General features: G+C 46.6%; 1 protein-coding gene across 3 annotated transcripts; it reads left to right on the top strand.

Annotated features, from left to right (window-relative positions):
- Window positions 1-66: 66 nt before the first annotated feature.
- On the top strand, window positions 67-25351 carry neurl4 (neuralized E3 ubiquitin protein ligase 4). 3 transcript variants are annotated; one of them, XM_042070151.1, is made up of 29 exons: window positions 67-264; window positions 4213-4798; window positions 4972-5037; window positions 5460-5923; window positions 6744-6855; window positions 7158-7246; window positions 7439-7511; window positions 8250-8523; window positions 9004-9185; window positions 9557-9642; window positions 10086-10248; window positions 10587-10797; window positions 11264-11340; window positions 11452-11530; window positions 11716-11885; window positions 12537-12665; window positions 13072-13217; window positions 14325-14543; window positions 16762-16860; window positions 17350-17493; window positions 18478-18642; window positions 18886-19044; window positions 20344-20523; window positions 21256-21349; window positions 21991-22098; window positions 22425-22569; window positions 22858-22970; window positions 24321-24483; window positions 25108-25351. In XM_042070151.1, the coding sequence occupies exons 1-29, from the start codon at window positions 100-102 to the stop codon at window positions 25310-25312; spliced, it is 4866 nt and encodes a 1621-aa protein (XP_041926085.1). In that variant the 5' UTR covers window positions 67-99; the 3' UTR covers window positions 25313-25351. The 3 variants fall into 3 exon arrangements, with proteins under 3 accessions (XP_041926085.1, XP_041926084.1, XP_041926086.1); XM_042070150.1 differs by having other exon boundaries at window positions 9004-9194; XM_042070152.1 differs by lacking the exons at window positions 21256-21349; window positions 21991-22098; window positions 22425-22569; ... (1 more) ...; window positions 24321-24483; window positions 25108-25351 and adding an exon at window positions 20607-21241 and having other exon boundaries at window positions 9004-9194.
- The last annotated feature ends 2642 nt before the right edge of the window (window positions 25352-27993 follow it).

The following is a 27993-nucleotide window of genomic DNA, read 5'->3' as shown; positions in this document are numbered from 1 at the left end:
GGCATCACTCTGTATGGGTTAGCAACATGATTAGCAACCCACTGAAAGGTATTGCATTGTCGTGAAGAATAGTGTCGCGAAACGTGCCGCCCAGCGAAGATGGCGGCTGAGCTGCACCCGCGCAGCGGAAAGCTGATCGGCCTGTCGAATTCGAACCGAACTGCCCAGCGTAATCAGCCAGTTCAGGAATTTAATCATGGGTTGGTCTTAAGTCGGGAGCCACTTAAAGATCGCGATGTCTTTACTGTTCGAATCGACAAGAAGGTAAACAAATATGCCACTAGTGATGAAAGTGTGAGGTGGGAATGCGTTGGGAGTGGAGTGGGACCCGGGTTCGTGTGTCTGCAGTGCCGATCATATTGCATGGGCGTGTTGGCTTGGACAGTCCCTAACGAAAACTGTTGACTAGATGACTTGCTTGCATTTTTCCTGCTGAGCGGTTGTTGGTCGAAAAATAAAGTTCAGTAGTTGCATTCGCCATTAGTTATCTAGCCAGCCAGCCAACGTTATCACATTCGCACTCTCATAGAGCGCCTCCTTGTAAACATCAAGCTCAACAGACAGCTCTCGCTTGCTAGTGATCAAGGCAGTGTCAAGTGAGTAGCAAGAGGCAGCCAGCTAGCCATCACTGGTGTGTAACTATAGAGTAGGCTATATCATATTTGAGGCAATGAAACGTTACACGTAACAGATGTGATTTGACCATCAAGTATAAACAAACTTCTCTGAAGTTAAGACATCCACGCTTGTGAACAGAGTGATATCACGTATGATCAGCTAACTTGCTATTGCTGTCAAATGCATCAAGCTAGCACGCGAGAACATATTTTTTTAAACCATAGCTTGGGCTTAGTGGTCTCTAACGTTGGTTGTTCATGAGCCGATCAGTCAGGTCATAATGTTTGTAACAGCTTTGTATGAACGTATCTCTATGGTTGTTTTGAGTGGTAAGGTTTAGGGTATGGTGAGTTAGCTAGCATAGGCTTCAATGTATAGCTACTGTTTGGGATAACGGGGGTTAACATTAACCTGTAGTTAGCCAGACCTGACCACACACGTCAAATTAATAAGATAGCTACCAAACGTCACTGAACAAGTTGTGCATTTGGGACCTCCTTACAAATATAGTAAGTATGTCCACTTGTTATTCTAGCCCAGACCTCGAAATATGTTACCTCGAAATATGCTACCTATGGACGTAAACAATCTAACGGTAGCTAACGCTAGGTTAACACCAAGGTAGTGATTTTTTCACGTCTTAACATTAATACTTGGCTAGCTATGGTACTACGCTGTTCAGCTTTCATCAAATAGGCTGCCAAGTAGGTTGTATTGGAGCGACGTTTGGCATTTGTCTTCATCGTTTAATTCGTCCGAAATGGATTATATATAACGTTTATTTCACGGGCTCTTTCCATGAATGACCTTGTGTTCGGTTGGTTGGCTGTCATTGCTTGCATTGGTTTTTACTTATATTATCAATTGTGCCCTACAACGACTGACTGGTGCTTAATATTTCACATACCTTTCATTTTAAAATGTACCAGCTATGGTAGATTGCTTCAGTCAACGGCACATGCCTGCCCTTTGCATAATGTCATTCTATCTTCGGTTCGCCTTGTGTGACTACATTAATTTCTATGCCTTCTTTACGCGTGCATATGATGTTATGTTAGTGCTTTATTGTCAATAGCATGACACCAATAAATTTGCATGTCGTCTCTGTACTCAATGTCACTGATGCCATCGCTCCCATGAGCGCTGTTTTTCCAAAGGCTCCTCCAATATGATTGCTTGCTGTGGACTACACCATGGTTCTCTTTGCAGTAACTCGGGGGCATATTATATTATATTATATTATATTATATTATATTATATTATCCTCAAATCAGGCCACACAAGCTATGCAACGTCATGTCAACCTTTTTCAAACCGGTAAAATGAATAGAAAACTACATGGTAGTAGGCACCATGCTACAGACAGTTATGAAGCAGATCCTGCATGGAACACTGGGAAATCGATGCGCCAGGATAACTTGGCTGAGCATTATGCCAACCCCGATGCTGCCGAACTGTTTATAGTTCCCTGCTTTTGGTATTGAGTAAATAGACGTTTATAGATCGTGTGTTGATTGAATGCAGACTAGTAATTCAGGGCCTGGTTGACACATTTAGGTTTTGCCATGTGAAACGCACGCTACACTTCCAGTGAGGTTGGGTTAAGATGGTTAGAGTCACAATATGGTTTAGTATAATATGGTATCTTTATGGTACTGTATAATATGGTATCTTTATGGTACTGTATAATATGGTATTTTTATTTGCACCATGGTTGGTCACATGAAAAGTGAACATAAATGCAGTGCAATGTAATGTAATGAATGCTGTAGCATTGTCTTTGGAGGGGGACAGCAAGGGACAGAGGGCTGGATGGCCTCCTAGGGTATCTTCCTAGAGAGTGGAAGATGGATTGCCAAAAAGCAACTTCAGATCACTGGTCAGACGGTGGTTACATAAGCAGACAAGAGAAAGAAGGAGAGAGAGAGAGAGAGAGAGAGAGAGAGACAGATGGATTGACCGATAAGGCTTTAAGTAGAGAGGGAGATCTCTCCCCAGCATCGTCGAGCGGGCACAAAATGCTGCCTGCTTTTCAACTTCCTAACCTAGATCTGTCCAGCTGGTGTGTACTACTGCCTTACTTAGCACTAGGAGGACACTGGTGAACGTGTGCCCAGCCCACAGCGTAGGACTTCAGGAAGAAGATGAGCAGGAGGTGCAGGGAGAGGAATGGAGTTGGGAAATAAGAGCTCTCAAGAACAGAGAGCAGTGAGCGATAGAGATCGGCGTTTGAAATCTGATTCGCCTCTTTGATACAACAGTAAGTCGGTTGTGATTTTGTTGCCGTCGGTGCAGCAGCACCTGAATGTAGGCTAATACCTGAGCTGGCGGATGTGGAAAGAGATAAGGAACTGGTTTGCCGTTTACTGTCTGTCTACATTGGACTTGCGCATTAAACCTGGCAGGGAATGTTAGAGGAATGAGTGGTTAAGACATTACTTAGAACAATGTGCGAGGCATTGTTCATCCAGAGTAATCAAAGTGACAAAGAAGGTGAACATTTGTGGGTACTTATTTTCAGCATTGCAATAGCTTATGAATGAACTGACATTGTCATGGACACACTCTTGCTACATTTACTAGGCTACTTACTACACCAATCACTTACTACAGTGGTTCTCAAATGGGGGTACGCGTACCCCTGGGGGTACGTGAAGGCACTCCAGGGGGTACGTGAGATTTTAAAATATACATATATTTAAAAAGTAGAATCCATGCAAAAATACTTTAAATGATTGTATTTTATACAATTATTTAATAAATATTTCAAAAATATAATATAAGTTCATAAAATTAATTTTATATTTCGGTAGGCTATTCAATTTCATTATCCTAAAAACCCAGAGTTCCCCCCATACCAGGATGATTCGACCCAACCTGTCACATGCCACCCGCCATCACCTGTCAATCACTGTCAAAACTCAAACACTGGAGTCGTGGTTGAAGCATAGCTGTAGTTCTTGTGAAAACACGGAGGGACAAGTGGCAAAGAAGGCCAAACCAGAGCCGGCAAAATTCCGGCTGTATCTTGAAGAATATGTTTTATTTTAAATTAGACACTGATGGCACAGTGCTCTGTTTTAAGTCTTTTTTTCTCAACTAAAAATGCTTTGCGCTGGTTAGGGGGTACTTGGCTGAAAAAATATTTCACAGGGGGTACATCACTGAAAAAAGGTTGAGAACCACTGACTTACTACATCAATCATTATTTGACACTAAACATCATTAACCATTTTTTTGTTTGTTTTATAAATGACTGAGTATATTGTGTATTTGTCCACTCACTGCCGACAAAGTACTGTAGTAGTCAAGCCAATCTTTTTGCTCAGCATCAGAGATAGTCTTCCACCCCTTACTGCACCACCTGAGAGTATTTCCTGACACTTGACCACATCCCTTCCTCTCTCCTGGCAGTTGGTTATTGGAGAAGCCAATCTTGGTAGCCTTACTCCCACTATTTTTAGGCAAGGCTTTATTCATAGCCGATTTCGATGCAGCATATTCACTTCAAGGTCTTTTTAGGAAGGCGAGGGTTCTGTGGAGTAGAGGCCAACAGTTTAACGTGCTTGTCCTCTCTCCCCCAAATGTGCTCAGGTTAACTCGTGGAGCGGGTCCATCGAGATTGGCGTGACGGCGCTGGACCCGGCGGCGCTGGACTTCCCCAGCAGCGCCACAGGACTGAAGGGTGGCTCGTGGATCGTGTCTGGCTGTTCGGTGCTAAAGGACGGGCGCTCGGTGTTGGAGGAGTACGGCCGCGACTTGGACCAGCTGGCCGAGGGCGACCGCGTGGGCATCCAGAGGGACGGGCGTGGGCAGCTCCACCTGTGGGTCAACGGGCAGGACTGCGGGCCCGCCGCCTCGGGCCTGCCGCCGCGGCTATGGGCGGTGGTGGACCTGTACGGCAAGTGCACCCAGGTGACCGTGGTCAGCTGTGAGCCGCCGCCCGACGGAGGAGGGGGGGCAGACGAGGAGGCCAGGGCCGAGAGCGAGGACGGCGTCTGCGCGGAGGAGGACGACGACGACGAAGAGGAGGAGGAGGAGGAAGAGGAGCCGGCGGAGGGCATCATCGGGAGGGGGCGTGCTGCCGCGGCACGCCGCAACCAAGACAATGCGGCCATCGCAAGTGCTGTGGCGGCGGCAGCAGGAGCTGCAGCCCTGGTGAATGGGGGCGCAGAGGAAGGTAAAGACGACCTGCCATCTTCTTGTAAGGTGTGTGTGTGTGTGTGTGTGTGTGTGTGTGTGTGTGTGTGTGTGTGTGTGTGTGTGTGTGTGTGTGTGTGTGTGTGTGTGTGTGTGTGTGTTTTTTGTCTGCCATTCAGTTTTTCTGTCTGTCATTTCCTTCTCCTGCTTCAGTGCCTGAACTTTCAAGAAGTCACAGCCGGCCAGACAAGTTCCCCAACAACCTAGACCCAGAGACAGGTAAGGACGGGCAACACTGTATACATTTGCTTTGTTAGTTTCCAATCATATAGCGTGTGTTTTTGTCAAGGGGAAGTAAACCTGACATGGCAACTCTCTCTTTTTCTCCTCCTCACCATTTCATCACTGTTATCACTTTTCTTGAACCGCTTTTGTCCATCATACACTCTCTCTCTTTCTCTGTCTCTCTCTCTCTCTCTCTCTCTCTCTCTCTCTCTCTCTCTCTCTCTTTTCTCTCTCTCTTTCTCTCTCTCCATCTGGTCCTGCTCTCTGACCTTGCACTTTACCTTTCATACCGACTCTCAACTTTTTGTATCCCGCATTCTCTCTCCATCTGTTTTGTTATACATACATACCTTCAACACACACACACACACACACACACACACACACACCTCTACATCCCATCCCTTCATCCGCAGTGCTGACGGAGCACCAGCTGTTCGACGTTTTCAACAACGCCATCGTCTCGCTGTACCGCTCGGAGGATGAGAGCGGAGGACACCTAGGCTCTGGGGGGGAGACGGACTCTTCCAGGGGGGCCATGGACGTGTCCAGGGCTGGGTCCAGCGGGACGGGATCGGGGCCCGGCGGAGGGGAGAACAGTAGCAGCAGCGGAGGCGGTGGAGGAACTACGCCCAACGGCGAGGGATCGGGCCACAGTCCCCTGGGCAACGGTGGAGGAGGAAGTGGCGGTGGTGGTGTGACCGGAATGGGATCGGGCAGCATGACGACCAACGACGCGCTGCTCTTCCACGAGAAGTGCGGCACGCTCATCAAGCTGAGCAACAACCACAAGACGGCGGAGCGGCGACGTCCCCTGGACGAGTTCAACAACGGCGTGGTCATGACCAATCGGCCGCTGCGTCACAACGAGATGTTCGAGGTGAGTGCCACGACTCTTCATTGTAAAGCACTTGGTGCATCTAGATAAGGCGCTTTTTAAATATATTGTGTTATTGTTGTTGCACCACGGTTTACGGGAAGCTTTACGAGAAACTCCGCGTGAGACACCACATGATGTTTTATATGCTTTGCTGCCAACACTTTCCTGTAAACCTAACTGCCTCTCACTCACAACTTTGGCTACAACAAATTCCCTTTTCGACGTCAATAAAGCAAGTGTGACTGGATTTGATTTGATTTTAAAGAGGGAGTGCAGGCCTGAGCTAGCTAGCCTGTGAAACAGTGAGTGTGAGAGTGTGAAAGAGATCTGATAAAGACAGAAAGAAATCTGAGAGGGATCAGAGTCTGAGAGGATTATAGGAAGTCAGACAAAACACACACAGCACAGATAACAGAGAGAGAGTTTGAGAGTGTGTGTGTGTGTGCGTGTGTGTGCGCAGTAGTCTGATGTGCTCTAAAAATGGCGTGTTTCAGGTGTTTGGCTGCCCTCTGATTTTACAGTCTGTTGAGCCTTTATGACCCTGCAACTATTTGAGAGTGCAGGTCTTTGTTTTCTGGCCCGAGTGTTAAAAATTGTGCCAGTGTTGTCTCCCAGTGGCCCTAAGGCAACCTTGAACTGGTTCTATTTTGGTCTCCCTTCAGGGAAAGCAAGTAGATGAAGTGCACTTCTTCTTCCCCATTTAAAGTTGTCACAGTGACTTTGACACTTTAAATCCACAACCCACAATGGAGGGTTTTAGTTTGGTATTACTTTGATGCTACTTTCTTAATATGTTTTTTTTTTTTTTTTTCTTCTCCAGATCCGCATCGATAAACTGGTTGATAAGTGGTCAGGATCGATTGAGATTGGTGTGACGACACACAACCCAAACAACCTGGACTACCCGGCAACTATGACCAACCTGCGGTCAGGTACGGTGCGGTTTGGCAGCTTTTTTACTTCCACCAAGGAGGTTATGTTTTCAGGTTGGATAGTGTTTCTATCAGTCAGCAGAATTCCAGAAAAAAAACTTTGCCAATGCCAATTTTCATGGAACATTACATTTTAAAAACATTAGAGGGCAGTTGGCCTTGGTAGAGGTCTGTGGACTCCTTGTGCCCAGTCTTGTTGCGAGCTCAGCTGTTATGACCCGTGAAGTCCATGCAGTCTTCTTGAGGCGACTTTGAAACGTGTCTTTGTTATCTAATGGGCAGTTATGCATTGGTGTCTGCAGGAACGATAATGATGAGTGGCTGTGGGATTCTGACCAATGGCAAAGGCACTCGCCGGGAGTACTGTGAATTCAGCCTGGATGAGCTACAAGTGAGTGGGTGTGCATGCTCGTGTGTGATTTTATTTATTTTTTAATCTGTATATGTGTGTGCGTGTCTTAAAGAATAACTAGAGGTCAAGCCATCTTTCTCTCTCTCTCTCTCTCTCTCTCTCTCTCTCTCTCTCTCTCTCTCTCTCTCTCTCTTTCTCTCCTCCTTTTGTCTGAATTGCTCTGACTGTTAGGAGGGAGATCACATCGGTCTAATGAGGAAAGCCAGTGGCGCCCTGCACTTCTACATCAATGGCATTGACCAAGGTGAGAGTCGTATTTGGGATTAATGTTCATGTCCTGCTCTCAAATCTCAGTACGAGAATAGCATTGCAGAAAATAGCCAGTACTGTGTAACAAGTAACTATAATTTTTTGTGGTGCATTTGTTAGGGCTGTCCGTTTATGGCAGAAATTATAGTCTTGATCGTTTTGGTCAGTATTGAGATCATAATTATTCAACATGATTACTTAGTGTGACACCATCCATTTTCTAAACTTAAAAAAAAAAAGATATAAAAAAATATTTTACATATAATTCAACTGTAAAACAAATTAAAAAATACATGCAAAAATATCATGTTTACAAGCCCAAAGGAAACAAGGGCTGGATTTATAACTCAAGAGAAAACAAGAGAATTGTTGCAAAATAGAATGCAACAAATTCATCTATATTTCTATTATGTTGTTTTTTATAATCATTGGAAGCCATAATGGACGATTAATCGATTAATTTGATTAATTGCACAGCCCTACATTTGGTGGTCTTGTCTTGTTTTCTTTTTGTGTTGTTTATAAGTAAGCAGCTTACATAATGTCACTCATTTTCAGCAGATACTTTAGTTTTATCTTACCATTGGTCAGTCCTTCCGCAACAATTCGTCAGTTGTTTCCTTGACCAGTCATGCATTCTTAGATTTGTTGCATAATCCACCAGACATGACGGACACAAGACAACACTACTTGTTTTTGTTTATTTGTTGTTTACTTGTGTGTTTGTTTACAGGAGTGGCTGCAGCTCAGACGCCAGGTGTCGTTTATGGGGTCGTCGACCTTTATGGTATGGCCGTCAAGGTTACCATAGTTCACAACCATAACCATAGCGACCGTCTCCGGCGGAACAACGCCATAATGAGGGCTCTGTCGCCTGATGTGGGGCGACCACGCCCCTCCCTGTCGTTGACCCCTGACCCTGAAACCCAGGACCGTCTGCTGTTCCACCCCAACTGCGGGCAGAAGGCCGCCATCATTGGTGACGGGAGGACAGCTCTGCGTCCTCAGTGAGTCAGCGGTTTATTTATTTTTTCTATTTGGACATTTTCTTGTCTTTTCTTGTCTTCCCAAATACCCTATTTGTTACAGATGATTACATTTCTGTAGAATATTTCTGGTTAGAATTTTGGTCTTATGTGAAGATATTGGACATCATTTGTTACTCATTGCATATCGTAGTCTGCAATGTGTTGTTTCTCATTTATCTGACTACAGGATAGATATTAATAACAAGATGGCCACTAATAACAGAATTAGTGGCCTTGGTGTACTTGTACTTGGCATTTGAGTAATGTTTGTTCAACCTATGTTTGACATTTCTTCAATAATAAGGATCTTGCATTCTCTGTAATACGTATTAATAAGGGTTCAGGTGAACCGCTTTTGTTTGGTGGAAGGAATTTCCAGCCTTGTTTCTGCCCCTCTATCTCCTGTTACACTGAGGCTGATCATCTCCACTCTCTCCAATCTCCTTTTTCCTTGGGCAGTGCGACGGACGACTTCAACCATGGTGTGGTCCTGAGCAGCCGCCCGCTGCGCTCCAACGAGGTGTTCCAGGTGCGCATCGACAAGATGGTGGACAAGTGGGCCGGTTCCATTGAGATCGGCGTGACGACGCACAACCCCGCCTACCTGCAGCTACCGTCCACGATGACCAACCTGCGCTCAGGTGAAACAAGTAATCACAACCTCCCAACAAACACCTACATACCATACACATACAGCGCTACACACAAATGTTTAACGTAAGTTTACCTTTTCTAGCTTACCCGCTCTGATATGTTAATTACTGATTTGTAAATAATGTTAATACTGCTGGGAGTGGTCAGTTGTGGGCATTACACCACCATCTCTGTAGTTAGCTGCTCTATCTGATGCCCTGGAGCGTGATCCGTGATGTCAGCCTCTTCAGACCAGGGACTGCTGACTCATGAGTTAAAATGACGCGCTAACGCAACACATGAAACCACGGAGCCATCTAGAAGGCTCCTCGTAGCCTCTCTCCATCTTTCACTCACCCCACCTCCTCCCGTTCTCCAGGGACGTGGATGATGACCGGCAATGGGGTGATGCACAACGGAACCACCATCCTGGACGAATATGGGCACAACTTAGACCGGCTCAAAGTGAGTGAGGGATCTCCCTGGCCCTTCTCAGTTGACCAGACGGCAGTCCTAAGTGTTCTGTAATGATTTTCTAAAGATAAAATGCACGTCATGTTGATCTTTTCATTTTTTGTCTTCTCTATCCTTCCGCTTTTGGCTTCTCTTTTTATCTCTCATCTCTCCTTTTTCTTCTTCCCTCACTCTATTCTCTCCCTTTTCCCTCTGTTCTGTCACTCATTCTCCACCTTTTCTATGATCTTCTATGATACTTCTCTTATATGCTGACTCTTCTTTCTCTCCCTCTTGCACTATCCCTGTCTCTCTCTCCCTCCCTCTCTCTCTCTCTCTCTCTCTCTCGTTCTATCCCTGTCTCTCTCCTGCTCTCTCCCTCTCTCTATCTCTCTCTCTTGCTCTATCCCTGTCTCTCTCTCCCTCTCTCTTTCTCTCGCTCTCTCCCTTTCCAGGCGGGTGACACGGTGGGGGTGGTGCGCAAGGAAGACGGTAGTCTGCACTTCTTTGTGAACGGCGTGGCTCAGGGCCCCGCTGCCTGGAATGTGCCGCCCTGCGTCTACGCCGTGGTCGACCTCTACGGACAAGCCGCCCAGGCCACCATCATGGACGACATGGGTAAGAGAGCGAGGGACAGAGAGGGAGCGGAAAGAAAGAGATGGTCAGGGAGGACTAAAGAGAGAGTGATAGAAAGTGAGGGAGTGTAAAGGGAGAGTCTGTAGATGAGTGCAGATGCCATGCTCAGTTGAGAAGACCTGCTGTCTTAGTATTATGCATGGGATGGAAATGAGGTAATGTTACATAAGGCAGCAGACTGGAGATTTGCATTGCATATATACCTCAGTCTAATCTCTCTTTTGTGCCAATTTCCTCTTCTGTTTTTTTTCTCTTTCATATTCTCTTTCTCTCATTCGCTCTTCACTCCTCTTCCTCTCTATCCCTCGCTCCCTCTCCAGCTGACCTCCCCCCTCTGCCGGACGACTGCTCAGAGGGCCCCACGGCCATGTCGCCGGGCAGCCCCTGCTCGGTCGGCGGCGGCAACGCCACCAACGACCTCCGCTTCCACCAGATGCACGGCACCAACGCGGTCATCACCAACGGCGGCCGCACGGCACTGCGGCAGAACTGCCGCAGCGAGTTCAACGACGCCATCGTAATCTCCAATAGGTGTGTATGTGTGTGTGGGCGGCTCGCTCTTTATTTATAGCCAGCTGGACAGTGAAGCATGTAGGTCTTACAGGGTGGACATTCCTAACCAGGGTCTCAGACATAAATAAATAACGTGTATGTATATATTATTCTTAATATATCAGGCTATCGTGTCGGTTATGATTTGTGGATCCATGAGGCCCTTATAATCTTGATTTCATTCCTACAACTTGGGACTTGTCTGGCCATGAGTCGTGGTAGAGTTTGTTCTTTACTGTGCTTAGAGGTCCTTTGGTGACACAAATGGGCCACATTATTCAATGTGTATTGAAACGCTTTCTATTAATCATATGGGTCCCCCAGTGAGGCCCACTCTCGGTCTCTTTCTTACTGTGCTGCTTTGGGAATCTCCCATCGGAAATCGCAAAGCACCTGTTTCATCCAACAATATCCATCCATAAATGTCCATTACTTGCTCTTCCAGGTGCCTTCGAGATGGAGAGCTCTTTGAGATAGTGATTCAGAAGATGGTGGACCGCTGGTCAGGCTCAATAGAAGCAGGTGAGAGGGAGAAAAGGTGTTTTTACTACGTTACCCAGAGTGCCGACTCATCTCAGTGCTGCTGTGTTGTATTCGGCTGTGTGACATACCCGTGTTGATGTTTGTGTTCAGGAGTCACGGCGATCAGGCCAGAGGAGCTGGAGTTTCCCAACACCATGACAGATATAGACTATGACACATGGATGCTCAGGTATGTCTGTGTGTGTGTGTGTTTCCAATATCTGTGTCTATTTTTGGCCCTCTTGTGTGTTGACATGCCTACCCTTTCGCCTTTCCCTTTTTGCTTCTCTTCTCCTCTCATCCTCCACTCTTCTCTCTCTCTTCCCTTTCACCTTTGGGTCCCTCCTTCCCTCCCTCCCTCCCTCCCTCCCTCAGTGGCACGGCCATCATGCAGGACGGCAACACCATGCGGAACAACTACGGTTGCGATCTGGACTCGTTGACCACGGCCTCGCGGATCGGCATGATGCGCTCGGCCACTGGCGACCTGCACTACTACATCAACGGCGTGGACCAGGGCGTGGCCTGCACAGGGCTGCCCTCAGGTACGGACCAATCAAGGGAGAGAGTGAGGGGCTGCCCTCAGGTGCAGACCAATCAGGGGAGAGAGTGAGAGGCTTCCCAAAGGTACAGACTAATGAGAGGAGAGAGAGTGAGGTGCTGCCCTCCGGTATGGACCAATCAGGGGAGAGAGTGAGGTGCTGCCCTCAGGTATGGACCAATCAGTGGAGAGAGTGAGGTGCTGCCCTCAGGTATGGACCAATGAGAAGAGAGAGAGTAAGGGAAGGAGAAAAACACAACACAAAACAATGTGTTTCCAAGTCTTCCAAGTGGTTGCTGATATTTGAGTTCAACAGCCAAGATGAAGGCAGACTTGCCCAAACTTCAGTTAATAGTAAAAGAGAAGGGAATGTCTTGCCACTGTTTATATTTCATCAGCCAAAAGCTTGGTTTCCTGTTTACAGAATATTTACTGAATCAGGACTGTGTGTGAACCTTTTTTAATGCTAGTGAGACAGCGGTGGATCCTGGGGAGAAAGTTCTTGAATTTGGAAAAAAGTTTACAGACCCCCCCCCCCCCTTTATCTTCCTCTATCTTTATATATATTTCTCACACTCTCTGTTTCTGCCTGTCTCTCTCTTTCCTCCATCCACACCTCACTCTGTCACCCCCCCCCCCCCCCCCCGTCTTGCAGAGGTGTTTGCGGTGATTGACCTCTATGGGCAGTGTGTCCAGGTCTCCATCACCAGCTCATCAGGGCCTCTGGACAACAGCCTGTGTACCAGCAATATCACAGAAAAGAGCTTCCCCATCCACTCCCCAGGTATCGTGTGTGTGTGTGTGTTTCTGTGTGCGTGTTTCTGTGTGTTTCTGCCCACGTCTACTTTTTTTCTTGTGTGCACTCTACCTGCTCTGTTTGGGTGTTGCGTAATCTCAAAGAACTTCTGCTTGATGATTACATTTTAGTCACAACCTGGAGTAGCTTTCTCATATGAACACAAAACTAAAAGATCAAAAGGTTGACTATTGAAATGACCATTGAATCATTGAGCATTGATTTGGCACTTTATAAGTAAAATTAACTTGAAATTGAATTGAATTGAAATTGAAATAAGACTTAGCTGGGGAAAGTTTTTTTTCCCCTGTGGATGGTTAAATGGACTGAGCTGGACAGTGCTCTCTCTGGAGGTGAGGCTCTTCTCTCCAAGGCTAACTCTGTGTTCTGCTAGTGGCAGGGGTGGCTCACCGGCTGCACAGCAAGCACGGCAAGAACATGGTGCTCCTCGGAGACGGCTGCCAGGCACTGCGGGTGGGCAGCTACGCACACGGCGTCGTCTTCAGCGCCAAGGAGCTTAAGACCGACGAGCTGTTTGAGGTGCGTGCGGGCAGCATGCGGGAATCTGCTATGGAAACGAGTAAACGTAAACCAACAGCAGTGACCAGGCCCATGCATTTCAGACATGTACACGGTCGCAACTAAGAAGTAGTTTTACTGTATGTTGATCATGGAGCAATATGTCTACACATTTCTCTAGCAGGGTACAATAACATGATTACTACTACTATTACTACTACTTACTACTATGTCAACTTAGAGGAAAAGCCTGCCCTTACAATAGTGACCAGTATCAAAAGCTGCTTCAGACACAACCTCCGCAGTATATGCGGATCTTTGTCAAACCGAGGTCCGACCCTTTGGGTGATTCAGATATGATGCTAACCTGCGGATATTATGTGTGAACAACACCGACGTATATGAACAGAATCTCTGCGTGGTTGAACACGCACATGAACAGAATCTCTGTGTGGTTGAACATGCACATGAACAGAATCTCTGCATGTTCTTCGCTTCGTTCAGACACAAGCTCATTTACATAATGTCCGTCGGAAATACTAGGAGGGGAGTAGTGTAAGAGCCGGCTAAGTTTGGAACTCCAAATAGCCGTTTATGTTGTTCAGATACACGGCCCAACCGCTTGACATCCGCAGAACATGCGGACTTACACCCATGTCAGAAAGCAGCTATTATGACACAGGACAAGATGTCAGATTCCTTGTGCTAGTGGTAAAGTTATGGATATACATACCGGTGAGCGGTTTCTGCCTTACATGCGTGTCCCTATACATTAATCAGATCAGGTGCCCTCTAATCTTATTGGATTTCACACCTTACACCTGACCATGCATGCCAAAGATTAATCAGGTGAAGTGTTCTGGGGACAGGGAAAGCCCCCTAGGGAGTCCTAACCTGGATTAGGGATGGAGTTGACTTTGAATCCTAACCCAGATAAGAGTTAGGAAGGGATTCAGGTACGAAAGCCTTCCTTGGATATGCTATCAGTTAGTTATCACTTGTCACTTGTCACTTGTCACTTCTTCAGTCATCACTCATTAATTATCAGTGGTCAGTCATCACTCATTTATTGTTATCAGTGGCCAGCTGTTAACTGGTAACCTCTGTCCTCCTCTGGGGTCTGTGCAGGTGAAGATCAACGAGGTGGCGGAGCAGTGGGCCGGCTCGCTGCACATCGGCTTGACCACGCTGCAGCCCGCCGAGCTGCCCTCCTGCCCGCTCAGCGACCTCTCTCCCTCGCTCACGCAGCTCAGGTCGAAGGTCACCTGGCTGCTGGCCGGCTCGGAGGTGCGGCGCAACGGAGTGCTGCAGCGGCAGAACTACGGCTGCTCACTGGACCGGCTCACGGTGAGAGAGAAAGAGAGAGGGAGATGGGGGGAGGTAGAGCGATATGTGGAGAAAGAGAGGGAGAGATGGGGGGAGGTAGAGCGATATGTGGAGAAAGAGAGGGAGAGATGGGGGGAGGTAGAGAGATATGTGGAGAAAGAGAGAAAGAGATGGGAAAAGAGAGAGAGAGATGTGGAAAAAGAGAGGGAGGTAAGAGGGGAGAAAGAGAGAGGGAACATGTTTGAGCAGTGGTGTGCACCAGTAGTGCTACTACAACAGACTCACTAAAGACTAAAGAGGGAGGGAGGGAGAGAGAGATGGAGGAAGGATGGAGAGAGAGATGGAGGAGGGATGGAGAGCGAGGGAGGGATGGAGGGAGGGAGAGATAGAGAGAGAGAGAGATGGAGGAAGGGAAATGGAGGGAGGGAGGGAGGGAGAGAGAGATGAAGAATAGATGAAGAGGCTGAGCGACTGGTGGAGGGGTGGAGAGACAGAGTGGGATGCAGGGAGAGGGGAGGCGCAGGAGCTGCTGTGCAGAAGCCAAGCTACTGCTGTTCACTGGACCATTACGCTGAAGGAGAGAGAGAGAGAGAGAGAGAGAGAGGGAGGGGGAGAGAGAGAGAGAGAGAGAGAGAGAGAGGAAGCACACAGATGGAGGAAGATGGGAAAGGAAGACAGGATGTATAGCAAATCACTGCAGTGGCTCACAGTGGGAAAGATGGACGAGTGGATTTTAGGGAGGAGCGGGTATTCTAGAGAGGGAGGAAGGGAGAGAGAGAGAGAAAGAGTGTGCAAAGCTGTCCACTGCTGACTGGGCTGCAGCAGCCCACTTGATCAGCTCACAGTAGGAGGCAGGGAGATTTGAGAGGAGAGGAGCCCAAATATTAGGGGGGGAGGAAACAGAATATTGCAGAATGAGAAAAGGGGGGGGGTTAAGGAAAGGCAATCTGGATATTATAAAGAACAACATGTAAGAGATATGTAATTAATAGAGTGAGAGACGGAGGAAATGGTAGGGAGAGATTCACATTGAATGATAGTGGGGGAAAGGAAACTGAATATCAAGGAGAAAAAGAGAAGGTGTTTTGGGAGAGGGCGAGAGGGAGAGAGTGGAGTGTTCAGTGATCCACTGCAGTGGCAGAGCTCTGGCTGCCTGCTCAAGCATCTTATGTCAAGGAGGAGAGGAGAGGAGAGGAGAGGAGAGATGGAGAAGAGGAGATGAGAGGAGAGGAGGAGTGGGAGAGGAGATGAAAGGAGGACAGAGAATATTAGGAAGAAAGGGAGGCTCGCCGCTGAGGCAGAACAGACAGGCTGCCTACTCGAGCGACTCCGTTACAATTTACAGAGAATGGGATGAGTGGAAAACGAGAGAGATGGTGAGACAGAGAGAGGAAGAGAGGAGGGGGGGGCATGCACTCAGGTCAGATCTGGGAAGGAGGAGGTGGAGGAGAAAAAAAGAGAGAGAGAAAAGAAGTGATGAGGGAAGTGAAGAAGGAAGGAGGGGACATGACGGATAGTGAAGGAATTCCTGCTGCTCAACTGGTATAGCAAGATTCTTGCAGCCAAGGTCATATCTGTGAATCTGAAGGACTCCCACTAGATAAATCAGCCGTCTTTGTTGCAGTGGGGCCGTAAGAAACAAATGAATGGATGACTGAGGGAGAAGAGGTTTCACAGAAAGACAAAAGATGGGTTTTGCACGGAGAGAATGATGAATAAATATGTGAGAGAGAGGGAGGAGCAGATTGTAATGGCTGTGGAGATCGGCTCAATCAGCTAGACATTAGCAAGAAAAAGAGAGAGAATAGAGGGTAGGAAAGAGAGAGGAGGACAGAGGGATGAGGTTAGGAGGGAGGGAGAGGAGGATAGAGGGAAGAGGTGAGGAGAGGAGGGAGGGAGGGAGGAAGAGGAGGATATAGGAATGAGGTGGGGAGAGGAAAGAGAGGGAGGGAGAGGAGGATATAAGAATGAGGTGGGGAGAGGAAAGAGAGGGAGAGGAGGATAGAGGGAAGAGGTGAGGAGAGCCTGTTGAGAGTAGCTGCATTTTTTATCTGCCCACTCACTGTCATTTTCCATCTGCTTCCGTGTGTGTGTATTTGTGTGTGTGTGTGTGTATTTGTGCGTGTGTGTGTCTTTGTGTGTGTGTGTGTGTGTGTGTGCGCGTGTGTGTGTGCGCGCGCGCGTGTGTGTGTGTGCGCGCATGTGTGTGTGCGCGCGCGTGTGTGTGTGTGTGTGTCAGGTTGGGAATCGTGTTGGAGTGAAGAGATGTAGTGATGACACCATGCACATCTTTATTGATGGAGAGGATATGGGGCCAGCTGCTACAGCGGTAGCAAAGGTAAATCTGATCACACACATTTGCACCACATGATGCCATCTGCCCTATTCTCATTTTAGTTCCCAAACACACAACCACCTGCCATGCACAATTTATCCATCCCCATTCCGTTTTCTATTTACTTTCTCCACTGCGCACACACACACACACACACACACACACACACACACACACACACACCTATTACTCTACTTTCTGTTACTCTACCTTCTGTTGGCTCACTTGCCCATGCTACATATCACAGTTTGCTTTTCCTTCATGCTGACTAAGCAGACTCACATTCACTATATTACTCAGTGTCATGTTTTTCTTCTTCAGACCCTACATAACCCACACACACACACACACACACACACACACACACACACACACACAAAAAGGACAGAAGCAGACACACACACACACACACACACACACACACAAAAAGGACAGAAGCAGACACACACACACGACCCACTCATTCCCTCTGTGTGCTTGTGTGCCCTGCAGAATGTGTACGCGGTGCTGGACCTGTATGGCAAGGTGACGGCCATCTCCATCGTCAGCTCGTCCGCCTCGGAGGACACGGAGAGTGTCAAGGCGCCCTCGCTCTCCTCTGACAGCTGCAGCGAGGGAGAGGAGGACAGCACGCCGGTGAGAGAGAGAGAGAGCAAGAGAGATATGGGGGGATAGAGAGAGGGAAAGGGTGAGTGAGTGAGAGAGAGAGAGAGAGAGAGAGAGAGAGAGAGATGGAGGGATAGAGAGAGAGAGAGAGAGGGAAAGGGTGAGGGAGTGAGAGAGAGAGGGGGGGCAGAAAGGGAGAGAAGAAGGACACGCCAGGAAGGAGAGAGAGAGAGAGAGTGGCAGAAAGGGGGAGAGGGAGGACAGCACGCCAGGGAGGAGGGAGAGAGAGAGAGAGAGAGAGAGAGAGAGAGAAGGGTAGAAAGGGGGAGAGGGAGGACAGCACGCCAGGGAGGAGGGAGATGGAGAGAGAGAGAAAGAGAGAGAGAGAGAGAGAAGGGTAGAAAGGGGGAGAGGGAAGACCGAGTCAAAGCCCCTTCTGTCAGCCAGACAGCGCCTGCAGAGGAGATTTACACAGCACACGTTAGTGAGGAAGAGGACGAATAAATAGGAGATGATGATGGCGCCCAGGAGAGGGAGGGAGGGAGGGAGGGAGGGAGGAGGAGAGATGGATGATGGGAGAGCATCAGGGGTTAGTGTGAAAATGAAAGGCACATCACCTGACCCTCATCCCATCAGACAAGAGAGGGGAGGTGAGAGATGAGGGAGAGGAGGAGTGAAGACAGCGAAGGTGAAGCAGAGAAGAGGGCAGTGAGGAAGAGGTTTAGTCACTTCCCCGTCCACTAACACCTGACCAGTGTGCGAGAGCTGGCAAAGGAAATGATAGGGGTGATGAAGGAACACAACTCACTGGGGTAAAGAGATGAAGGACGTGGAATAAGATGCTGAAACTGCCCAACATTTACTACTTTTTAAAACACTACTGTTTTAGTAGTATATAATCCTATATAGTCCAGTGAAGTTTATTTATATAGCGCATTTCATACATGCTCTGCAGTCATATACACTCTGTCTACTGTATGTTGTGTCCATCTAATGCCCCTGGTCCCTGTGCAGTGTGAGGCGGAGCCGACCCAGGTGCCCACCGTCATGGCCTTCCTGGAGAACCACGGGAAGAACATCCAGCTGGGCAATCAGAACCTGACGGCCGCCAGGGTGTCCAGTTACAACCAGGGCCTGCTGGTCACAGCACAGCCCCTGCCTCGGCAACAGCTCTTTCAGGTGTGTGTGTGTCTGTGTGTGTGTGTGTGTGTGAGAGATAGAGGGAGAGACATTTGGTACCCTTGATTGCTTGTTTAATTTTGTTATATAAACAATGCAGATTATACAACTCCATTTCTCTTGTTTTTTCTATGTGTATTTTGTATTTAGAGTGTGTATGAGTGTGTGCGTGCGTGTTTGTCTGTGTCTGTGTGTGTTTGTTTGTGTTGTCATGGTTATAACCAGTCTCCTGTGTTCCATCAGTTCCAGATCGACCGTCTGAATCCATCGTGGACGTCGTCTTTGTCGCTGGGTGTTATTGGTCACTCACCTGACAGGCTCAATTTCCCTTCCACGGCCTGCTGTCTCAAGCGTTCCGTGTGGTTACTCCAGAGAGATTCCGTCTTCCACAACTCACTCAAGGTAACACGCACACACACACATGCACGCACACACACACGCACACAAACAATCACAACCCCATGCACACACAAGCACATGCACACTAGGGGTCGGTGTCGATTCGATTTAATTTTCAGTTTGAAAGTCACGATTTGATTTTCGATCTTTATTCAATTCTATTGCTATTAATGCATTTTTGCATTTGCATGCATTCCTGTTTCGAGGGGGGCTTTTATTTTCAGGGTTCCCACAGGTCATGGAATTTCTGGAATATAATGGAATTTTAGAAAGTCTATTCCAGACATGGAAAGTCAGGGAATTGGATCATTTTGGGGCAAAGTCATGGAATATCAGGGAATTTTGCTCCGCTAGCACGTCGTGCCTAACAACGCCCCTTAGCTGTTGTAGAATCAGCGTAACCTACGGCCTCTCAGGGCTTATTGCTTAATTATGGACCAGCATGCAAAATTTGAGCCTCCTACATGGTTTAGTTCTTGGGGTATGGGCTTGTGAACTTAGACAAAAAAACAGGCCGAACAAAATCGACATCCCCCTCCCCCCGTAAAACTGGCTGTAACTTGGTGATCTTACATACATAAGTAATTTTACAGTGTGTCTCCTGGGTAACATAGGTACACCTGGTCATTTTTTCAGAACTTTTTGAGACCTAAGTGCGTGGGCCCTGGTTGAATTGACCTGGAATGACCCTGTAGTAAGTCATGGAAATTCAGGTTTTTTTGTCAGGGAAAGTCAGGGAATTTTACATTTGACTTAGAATGGGAACCCTGTATTTTGAAACTGTTGTTTTATTTTGAAACCATTCCTACCGTGAGCTACTTACCAGGACAGACAAAAACGAACATGCATACAACAAACAAACAAACAAACACAGTGAAATTAATTATACACGGAATGATAATTTGATTGTTATAGCACAGTAGAAAGAGACACACGATTAGTGTTCATGGAATATTACACTGTTAATGTATGTTTTATGCCTTAAAGTCATTTTAAGGCATAAAATCTTGAACTTCACTTCCTAAGTTGAGTAAGTTAGTGCATATTTTCCACACCGGTGATTTCAGAGAAGCAAGAAGTCCGAGGTCGGTTTATGTTGACACTTCAACGTGTGTGTGTGTGTGTGTGTGTGTGTGTGTGTTTGTGTGTGTGTCTGTGTCTCTTGGACACACACACACAACTGTTGAGGTCTTGGCATTTTTCCCTCTGTTCTCAACCAGCCCTAATTCTCACTTAGCATGCATGCTCATTGCTCACACTCTCTCTTTCCCTTCACTCCTCTCTCCGTCTCTCCCCCCTCAGATCTGTGAGAACTACGGTCCCAACCTGGACACGTGTCCCGAGGGCACCGTGCTGGGGCTGCTGGTGGACGCCAGCAGTTGCCTGCACCTCTACGTCAACGGCATGGACCAGGGAGTGGCCGCCCAGGACATCCCCAGCCCCTGCTACCCCCTCATCGACCTCTACGGGCAGTGTGAACAGGCAGGTTAAGCCCACTGCACAAACAAACACATGGGGGGGGGGGGGGGAATAACAATGGCTAATCTGCTTGTTTACACACACAGCCCTGATTGACTCCCTGCAATACACTCTGGACGTTGCTGTGATGTTTTCTGGGGAATAGTCCACCATGAATGCACAATTATCAACAAACAGTGGACCAGCTGTGAAAAACTGAAAAGGAGTTTCAGTTTTATAGAACTCTACAAGACAGATTTTTTATTATGTGATTGGCAGTGAATTGGTACTATAGGGTGTGCTTCCAATGCTTCCATGGCAACATGGCTACAGTTGATAATGTTATCCTGTTTTAATATCCTAAATGCATAGTGGTTGACAGCATAATTTGTAGGACCTTTTGCAATGACTGACATTGTCAGAGCACAGACAAATAGCCTTTGGCTGGCCCTTTGCTGGCTCTCTCCAGCCCAATTATACTAAGCAGGAGATCAGCTTTGAAACTATAAAGCACACTGACGGACTTAGCCGGCCCTGCTTCTAACAGGCCTCGCTCATTGTATCACCCTCGTAATCTGCCGGCTTTTGCAACCGTGCTGCCTAAAATACTCCAGTCTGACCCGGGTTTAGGCGAGCTAAGCTCATTTGGTTGCTTGGCACGGTGACTGTGGTTCCCACGGGCGTCTTATCCCCGAGACGACCACGGGGAGAGAAACAAGGAAGTGACACGCTGCTTCTTTCTGGTTGTCATGGCAGGTCACCATAGTGACCAATAACGTGCCGGAGGTGGGAGCCGAGAGCGGGGAGACGCGTTGCCAGGCCGACATGGAGAAGGCGGACATGGTTGATGGTAAGGAAAACCCGTGGAAGTTTGGAACTCGGGCCTTTGCTCGGCCTGGGAAGAGAGCAAATATTCATTCGAAATATCATTTTCATTCAAATTTTATTTCGCTTTTTTTTTTTTTTTTTGATGACCTCCCTGATTGGACTATGTATGGTTTTCAGAATTTCACTGAAATTTGTATATTTGTACACCTATGAAGTAGTTCAAATGTTTTATTCTAATACATTTGCACTAGTTGTGTATATTTTAGGCATAATCTTTACTGTTGCCATATGATGGTGATAAGCTGAGGTATATGAGACCATCACCCGTTGTAGGTTAGCGTACCTACAGTATGTCATGACTGACTGGTGAGTGTGGACTGATTGAGGCAGGAATGGGAGTGTTTGTTACCCATCTGTGATCATGCACCAGTTTGAGAACTGGTGTAACTTGGCCAAGCACTTGCACAATAGCTCAGACCTCTGCGTTCCTACCTTCACACGTGCCACACTCTCTCTCCCTCTTTCTCTCTCTCCCTCCCTCCCTCTCTCTCTCTCCCTCTCCCTGTTTCTCTCTCTCCCTCCCTCCCTCCCTCCCTCCCTCTCTCTCTCTCTCTCTCTCTCTCTCTCTCTCTCTCTCTCTCTCTCTCTCTCTCTCTCTCTCAGGGATCAAAGAGAGTGTGTGCTGGACGCCCCCTCCGGAGGTGAACCCCAACAAGACGTGTGAATACCAGGCCCTGTGCTCCCGCTTCAAAGACCTGCTCACTCTACCTGGTGAGCACCTCTTCTCCCTCTGTCCCTCTCTCTCTCTCTCTCTCTCTCTCTCTCTCTCTCTCTCTCCCTCCCTCTCTCTCTCTCTCTCCCTCTCTCTCTCTCTCTCCTCTCTCCTCTCTCTCCTCTCTCTCTCTTTCTCTCTCCTATGTGAAGCAACCATTAGATATAGATGTTACAGCATTGATAATCCTGGTTGTAAAACATATTTAAAAGTCACAGCACAAGTTTTTTTTACAGTCCTTCATTTTCTACCTGATTTTATTTGTTAGATGTAGAATATTTGAGAAGGAATAATGAAATGTATTTGTCACCCATCTCTCCCAAAGACGGCTACTTTAACGAGGATGCCAAGTATAACCTGTGTTACTGTGAGTCCTGCCACAAGCTCCGTGGTGACGAGGCGTACTACAAACGTGGGGAGCCGCCCCGGGACTACGCCCTCCCCTTCGGCTGGTGCCGCTTCGCCCTACGGTCAGTAACATGTCATTTCACTTCCTGACCAATACCCATTTACCTTTGAAAGTAATGGTTTTGCATGGATAAACTTCTCATGTAAACTCTAAGAACTGTCATTAAAGAGGGTAGACGAAAATAGAAGTACTCGCTTGATAGATTTTTGTTGTCTGTTTTTTACTGTTTGAGAAAATGAAGTGCAAGAGATTTAGTCAGGAAGTGATATAAAGCTGAGAGAACAGTGTTTGTCTTCTGTGGTAAAGTGGATTGTGTTGGCCCTTATGGTGCTCATGCTCTCGTGTCCAGGATCAAGCCACACTGTGAGGTGTCCAACGCCTTTAAGAAGTGGCACATCGCCTACCACGGCACCAGCGTGGGAGCCCTCCGACGCACACTGGACCTCAGCCAGCTGCTCCCAGGTCTGGGAACGTACAGATGCTCCTCTCCTCTGTCCTCTCCTCCATCCTCCATCTCCTCTATCTGTCCATCCCTACATCTGTTATCGACCCCCACCCCCCTCTTACTACACCCATCTCTCCATTGTCACTTTGCTCTTAGGAACACCTTTTCCAATCTCTACCCATCCATCCATCCTTTCATCCTTCCACCCATCCTCCCATTTTATTCCATTCTATTCACTATTCATTGATTCAGCTTTCAGACTCCAACCTCCACCCACTCATGTCTGCACTGTCCTAAAACACACACCCATCCATCTCTCCTGTTCCCCTGTGTTTCCATTCATTAATCTCAAGTCTGTCAGTTGGCTTATCCGCTCCCTGAACTCTCCATTTACTAGCCATCCTTCTGCATTGATTGATTGATCCATCGTCAGGTCCTAATCTGTCTGACCATAGTTCACTTATCCACAAACACAACCTGACAACAAGACTTGAATCTGTAATTAACGGAGGTTAAAAGAACAAAGGAAGACTGTTGTCGTTTGTTAATTCATGGTTCCCACGGGTCATGGAATTTCTGGAATATCATGGAATTTTGGAAAGTCTGTTCCAGACATGGAAAGTCAGGGAGTTTTATCATTTTGGGGCAAGGTCATGGAATATTATTTTATTGTAGCAGTTACTATAGCAGTTTAATTTACTTGCCAAAATACATTAATATAAATACAGTATATTTCCACACAGAATCGGTCATGGAAAGTCAGGGAGTTTTATCATTTTGGGGCAAGGTCATGGAATATTATTTTATTGTAGCAGTTACTATAGCAGTTTAATTTACTTGCCAAAATACATTAATATCAATACAGTATATTTCCACACAGAATCGGTCTATATCTTGTTATGAGCCTTACTGCTCACTTGAGTAGTTGTGGTTAGTCCAACTTTGTTTAATCAATGCCCATTTATTCATCTCCCACTCTAAAAAATGCTATGTCACTCTTATGAAATCTTTAGTTGGTATATTGTACCCTTCATTATAGAGTAGGTCATGGAAATTCAGTTTTTTTTTTTGTCAGGGAAAAGTCATGGAATTTTATATTTCACTTGGAGTGACTTTTTTATAGACATGTTTTTGATATCTTGAAAAATAATGGATAAGTGGAGAATTTTAAGGAGTTTGAAATGAAACCCTTTCCTTCTTACTGACCCACCATGACGTTTACAGAGACAGATTGCTCTCAAATTCCAAAATTGAGTCGAAAATTTAGTAGGAAAGGAGGTCTATGTATGAGATTGAAATGACACTTAGCACCTTGCTGGCCCACCATAGAGTGTTTTCATCTGACCATCTGATGTGGTCTTCCACAGCCGAGTCGTCGTCCATCTTCTCCGTGTCCCCGGTGAAGACGGAGAGCCAGGGCGGCTACGGTGAGCCGGAGGAGAACAGCGCCCCCGAGAGGGAGGTCCCGCGTGTGCAGCTCTCGCCCACCATGCGCTACTCCGGCCTGGAGATCTTCGCCCCCAAAGTGCAGTAAGTCGAGGGAGAGGGAGGAGTTCATTGTGTCTGTTCATCGTCCTGTTTTTTTCTCTTTCTGTTTATTATACCGTCTGTCCCTCTGGTTCTACATGTGTCTCTCCCTCTCCATCTGGCGATATTTCACATAGATCTCTGTTTTCTCGAGTTCACGGGTACTTAGCTTGAGTTGCGGCAGCTAACAGCTAAAGCAGCCAGGCAGCTACAGCGCTACACTCTGGGGGCATGAACATGGGGCCTCAAAAACATGTCCCCAGAGTCTAGCGCTGTAGTTGCCTGGCTGCTTTAGCTGTTGGCTGCAGCAACTCGCTGGGTAAAACCAATTGTTTAAGTTTTTTCATATCGACTTTACTCGGTGACCTTGAGAAACAGAGGTCTATCTGTGTTTTGATGGAATTGTTTTTAGTTACAATTAAAAACTGTGTAGTATACAGTTTTTTTCAGTGTTCAGTGTGCATTACATGGCATATCTTAATACCTCGCACTTGTTGACAGACTTGTGTTTCTATGGCATGAATTATTTGAGTTTTCAGATGTAGGTGATGTTAAGAGTGAAGTTAAGATTAAAGCCTTTCTCTGTTCCCCCTCACCCCCCACCCCTCCCTGCGCTCCCTCTTCTAGATTCCGGGACCCGCGATCCCACCGCTGCCACCTGGCGCAGGTGGCCTTCCAGGTGTGCGTGCGGCCGGGCTCCTACAAGGTGGGTCCACAGACCCTGGGGCTGAGCGAGCCGCTGGACCCGCGTTTCAGCAACACCGAGATCGAGTGGGTGACCAAGGAGCGTGGCGGCACACTGCTCTACGGCCTGCTCGTCCGGGTGGAGTGAGGAGAGGACCTGAGGGAAAACAGCCTGAAGGGAGGGGGAAGGGAAGTTGGGGGGGTTTGGGGCTGGGAATGGGAATGGGAATGGGGTGGGGGTTATAGGAAGTGAACAAAAGAAAAAGAAATGGAGGACAAACGAAAACAAAAAATTGGAGGGATGTTCTTGGAAGGAGCGGAGGTGCTGCTCTTGTGCCTCGTTTCCTGCGTAACCAAATTTTGATTCCCTTCTTCCATGCCTCCATACCCCAGCCACCGAGGCCAGATTCCCTTCTTTTTACACGCTACACCCCTGAGTCGGGGGCCAGACTCTAGTCCTTCTCTCGCGTGAGGGGAGCAGTTTTAGACATGCTGCCTGCACTTTATGTTGAAGACTGTGGAGGGAGACTTCAGAACACAAAACAAGCTCAAACAACAAAGAGAGACATCTGGAACATCGGAGACCCTTCATTCTGCACAGCGCAGGTTTTAATGTATTCTCCTTCACAGTTGTCATGGTGGGATATCCTTCTCTTTTTCCTCAAAATCTTGTACTCTTGACCCTGCTTGGATGCAAGCTGGAAGGACCATCTCCATTCTAATTGAGAAAGAGAGCGAAGGATGCCCCCCCCCCCCTCCCTCCATGTTGGATTTTGGCCTGGACTCCTACTGTGTCTACTCAGCTCCACAGGCTCAGGATAGTCCTGGACATTTTTTTTTTTTTTTTTTTAAAGGCAAAAACTCTTTATTGGGAGGATAAGTCGACTTGAAAAATAACTAGACTCGTTTCAACAGCCAACCAAGTAACAATTAGCCTACAAATGACACACACACTCACAAAAGAAAGAAGAAAAAAACTGAAAAGAGAAAAAAAAAAGACTTGAAATTAAATTGAGATCAGGAGGAAAAAACGTCAACAGCCTGTTTAAGAGAAGGAGAGTATGAAAGGGTAGAAAAAGAAAAAAATCATGTTTACAGGTGTTAAAGACACTCTCAGCAGCAGACATTGAGCTTCTGACCACACTTGCTCATCCCTGTTCGTTCTACTCCTTCTCATACCGTCTCACCACAGTCCTGTCGTTTGTTTTCTTTTGTTTGTTTGTTTGTTTTTGCACTTGGTTGTTGTTGTCATTGTTTCAGTGCCATCCACGTGCAAGCTTGCGTCTTCTCAGTCCTTCTCAGCCATTTTGAATCAGCCAAGACCGTATTCCCCACACATTTCATTAGCCCCTGCTGTCTTGCCAGTTGTCTGGTACCTTTTTTCCCTTCTTTGACAGTCAAGTTTTCGAGAGAGCCATTCGCTGTTCCTTACGAACTAAATTCATATTCCATAATTTAATTTAATTAGGCCTCAATTTGGCCGTTAGAACAGATTTTTAGCACAGAGCACTTCCTATCTCGTGGAAGAGCACAATAAATAACCAATAGAAGGTTATCAATGTGGTATTTAGACTGTTATAATGTTCTGTGCCCCCAGAGAGTACAGAAATAGCTTATTGCTGATTAGATTTAACAAAAAAACACTATACGGTGTTGCTGTTTAGCAATACTTTTTTTCTCTAAACTCTCTTAGCTTGACTGTATTCTTGTCCCAGACATTGTTTACTTCATTATTGCTGTGTAAAGTCTTCCTCCAAGACCCATGGATGTCAAGCACTGTTTGAGAAGGATGAAGGTCACGGCAGACAGTGCCATCAGTGTGCCTCTATGGTTTTGTGCAAAGGTTCATGGGAAATGTAGTCCTTCTTCTGAAGGATGTGGCCCTCATATGTGAATGTGAGCTTCAGATTTTTTTAATTATTATTCTGGATAACTTATTTACTTCACCTTTTGCATTGAAAAAGCCAATATACATTTTTATATGTAATTGATGACAAATATACGGGTGTAACCCGTTGTTCTTTAAAAAAAAAAAGATCATTTGATTGTATGACAAGACATTGTGACAAAATTCTGTTCCTCCCCCCATTACTGTAAAAGCTTCACAGCATATCTAGAAGAGATATTTTTGTTTACGTTGCCAATTTGATCAGTGACCGACTATATTTTACCAGTGCATTTCCTCCATTTTCATCTTAATGAGTTTTCATTGGCTAACTTATGAGGGCACGTCATTTTAACTTATTGCAATGGTGAGGACAGACTTCTGCTTGCAATGTAAATCATAATGTGAAAAACATAGGGTTTGTTTACCCAGTTGCTGCTTTTTTCAGTAATTAATTTGTATTCTTTGTCCATGTTTATAATATAAAATATTTTGGTTTTTTTGTTTGTTTCTTTTTCGTTGTACAGTACAGGCTGTTACGCACCACAAATCATATCTTCCTGATTTTGTTTAAAAAAAATCAAAACACAAAAAAAGTTAAAATAAAGAGACTGTATGCACATTATATGAAATGCCTCGACATTACATCTTCTGTTTTTAGCCACACAGGGTCATTGAATCTCTGTATAATAACATTCCATATATCTACACGTGCAGGCAAGTAAAATATCTCTAGCCACCTCTCATTGTATTTTTTATTATGTGATGCACATAAATCGTTTGTGATAGCTAACGGGCAGCATTACAACTGTAGAAATACTCTTTATGTGGTTAAGACGATTACTTCCTATGCTCAGCTATGATATTGGGCATTCTAAAAGAAAGGTCATCCCAAGGTCATTCACATCGTGCGTGCGTGGTGCGTGCGTGCGCGTGTGGCCGGC

This window comes from Alosa sapidissima, chromosome 18, assembly GCF_018492685.1.
Source record: "Alosa sapidissima isolate fAloSap1 chromosome 18, fAloSap1.pri, whole genome shotgun sequence".
NCBI lineage: Eukaryota > Metazoa > Chordata > Actinopteri > Clupeiformes > Clupeidae > Alosa > Alosa sapidissima.
The sequence above is the reverse complement of the archived record's forward strand: the minus strand, read 5'-3'. Positions and strand labels throughout refer to the sequence as shown.